The 3,090-nt window shown below is 38.0% G+C and overlaps 1 protein-coding gene across 1 annotated transcript in view; it reads left to right on the top strand.

Annotated features, from left to right (window-relative positions):
• Positions 1-3,090, top strand: part of LOC107676708 (RAC-alpha serine/threonine-protein kinase-like) — a 22,383-nt gene extending 19,293 nt beyond the window's left edge. Inside the window, exons 12-14 of the mRNA XM_016471353.1 lie at positions 1,171-1,258; positions 1,344-1,446; positions 1,620-3,090. Of these exons, the coding sequence (XP_016326839.1) occupies positions 1,171-1,258; positions 1,344-1,446; positions 1,620-1,699 (271 nt within the window). The 3' untranslated portion in view covers positions 1,700-3,090. The remainder of the gene's footprint in view (positions 1-1,170; positions 1,259-1,343; positions 1,447-1,619) is intronic.

Below are 3,090 nucleotides of genomic sequence, written 5' to 3'. Positions count from 1 at the left end.
TGCCTGCTCCGCCATGGCCGCCCGATATGCCTGCTCCGCCATGGCCGCCCGATATGCCTGCTCCGCCATGTCCCCCCGCTCTGCCTGCTCCGCCATGGCTCCCCGCTCTGCCTGTTCCACTTCATGGGCCTGGCCCGCCGTCCCTCCCCCAGTTCCACCTCCACTCCACCACCCTCCTGGACTTTATGGGTTTTGTTTGGCCGTCTGGAGCCGTCCTTAGAGGGGGGGGATATGTAATGTGGGGTTTTGTTTTTGTTTCATGTTCATGTTCATGTCTTTTTATTATTTAGTTTAGTCATGGTCCCTGTTTGTGTCATGGTTCCCTTGCCCTCATGTATCTCTGCCTTGTGTATGTGTCATGTTCTGATTGGTTGTCCTAGTCATGTGTCTTGTTTCCCATTGGTTTGTTCTTGTCATGTGACCCTCTTGTTTGCTATAAGTAGCCATCATGTTGCCATTTTCTCTCGTCATGTATTGATGTTGTAACCCGCTGTTGGTGAGTCTAGTCTGTTCATGCCTAGTCAAGTCTGTTCATGTCAAGTCACGGATTATTGTATTATTGTTTGGATCACACTGTAAATAAACTGCACTTGGGTTCTCACTTACGCTCACCTTCAGTGGATGATTCGTTACAGAAGGTCTCTTTGTCTTTTGGGGACAATTGATTTAATTTAGTACTCTTACAAATAATAATCTGTGATATTATTTTGCTGTTGTACTATTTATTATATAAATAAAACAATAAATAAATAAAATAAAGCTAAGACCCCCGCCATGTGGCCTCCCAGCCTGACCATAAAAAAACCCCTCTAAAACCAGACTAGTTTAGCCTGGGAGACCAGCATGGATTAGCTAACCAAAATATTGATGGGTACAGTGTGAATCAGATTATGTTTTGAGAAATTGCCATGACAGAGGTGCTTTGTGGTAACACAGCAGCAGCAATTGTTGACTCATCAGCTTGCCAATGAAAATGCTGTTCTCTTGATCAAGTGAAAAAATGACAAGCAAGAACTAAGAACTGTGTGACAGGGAAAATCTTTAGAAGTATAGTTTTGTGTGTGCGTGTGTGTTTTAAGAGTTCTCTGAAAGTTGTTCTTGGAAAATGCATTAAAGGTAACAAGGGAATGTAACTGTTTGTTTATCTGTTCTTGGGTTTTCTTTCTGCAGGTTAGGTGGAGGTCCAGATGATGCAAAAGAAACCATGCAGCATAAGTTCTTTGCAGGCATTGAGTGGCAAGATGTTTATGAGAAGAAGGTGAATAATAATAATAATAATAAAAATTCCTTTTGGTAATAGAGAGGCCACTTACATATAATATTGTTTTTCTGTTTCTCCACAGCTTGTTCCACCCTTTAAGCCCCAGGTAACCTCAGAAACAGACACTCGCTATTTTGATGTGGAGTTTACAGGTCAGACCATCACCATCACACCCCCAGGCCAAGGTGATGCCCCCTCTTACACTACATGTTAAAAACTCTCAATTAACAGGTATTTGGTTAATAACGAAGGCGCCACCAAGTGGTGATTTACAGGTTGCTCTATAAAAATAGAGAAAATGTTTAATTGGTTATGGTTGTTATCTGTGTTGTTTAGTTTTTTTGTTTTGTTTTTTCAGATGAAAACATGGAGTCCTTTGACAGTGATAGAATACCCCACTTCCCTCAGTTCTCATATTCTGCCAGTGGCACAGCATAAAAACCCTTTAAAAGAATACTTGACCTAGAAATTTCTGTGATCATTTACTTACCCCCATGTCATTACAAGTCAGTATGACTTTGTTCCTTATGGGAAACTTAAATAGATTTTTTTATTAATATCCTGGCAACCCTTCCATTTTTAGAGTTTGATATCATGTCCACACTACTGCAACAGCTTCAGATTGTCTACACTTACTGGATGTATCAAAGTGAAGTTACAATCCATTCGTCCAGTTGTCAGAAGGGTTCATGTGCATGGAGTACACCAAAGATAGAACGGGACATCAGTTTACTGTTGGATATTTGTTGTGTTGCGCAACGTCCAGTGTATACAGCATCACTAGTTATAAGGTTCTGTTTGCTTTTGCGGTGTCACATCACAACGCTTGTGTAGACATGGTGTGACAGTCACCAGATTTGTAACAATATGAGGTTAAATAAATTATGACAGAATTTTCATTTTGGGGTGAACTGTTCCTCACTAATAACACACACACATGTTCTACACAAGTACACTCCCCTGAGACACTGCTAATAACTTATTCATAGCCAGTGCTGCACAATATTTATTTTGTAGTAACACCCTTCAATACTGGATTCACAATGTAAAGATTTTATCGGTGATCATTATTCAGTCCAATTCTTTATTGAGCATGTTGCTAGGTTTTTGAAACCGGCTCGAAACTCTGTTAGTCATTTATAAATTCTTACAAATGCACTTAAATTCTTAAATTTTAAGACATCACCAAAAATGAAAATTCTGTTATCATTTACTCACCCTCATGTTGTTCTTTCTCATGTTTTTTTCTACATAAGTTGTACTTAAAATGTGGTTCTTAAGTATGAATGTAGTGTGTCATGGTTGTGTCCTGTGAGGACACAATATTACCTGAATACCAAAGAAGTGATGAATTACAGTTACGTTAGAGACTTATGTTTGAGTATAATTTTTTTTTAAAGATGGTTTGATTCTATTTTAGAATTGTCTTTCAAAAGATTCAAAGCATTTGCCAAAATCCACTCAGATTTTTCTCAAACAGAACAGCTACGTCTAGAAATTCAGTATAGTAGATTGTTTTGCACCATTGAGGACATCACTATTTGCATGATCTTTACAGTGATGAAACTGAAGGTTTCAGCTAGTGGTAATAGAGGTTAATTAGTTAAATAATTTTTATGTCAATGCAATTTACAAGATTTCTAAGATCTGTCGATGATATTTATTTACACTTTCATGACTCAAAATTTTTAAAAAAGCAAAAGAAAATGAAAAAAAAAAATGCCTTCATGTGAGTTTATTATAGCGGGAAATGGTTATACAGCATAAACTAAAATTGCCAAACAATCGATGTAATTAACTTAATAGCATTCTTCTTACATGGATTTATA

Source organism: Sinocyclocheilus anshuiensis, unplaced genomic scaffold, assembly GCF_001515605.1.
Source record: "Sinocyclocheilus anshuiensis isolate Anshui unplaced genomic scaffold, SAMN03320099.WGS_v1.1 scaffold468, whole genome shotgun sequence".
Classification (NCBI taxonomy): Eukaryota; Metazoa; Chordata; class Actinopteri; order Cypriniformes; family Cyprinidae; genus Sinocyclocheilus; species Sinocyclocheilus anshuiensis.
Note: the sequence above shows the minus strand (reverse complement) of the source record. Positions and strands in the feature narration are given on the sequence as shown.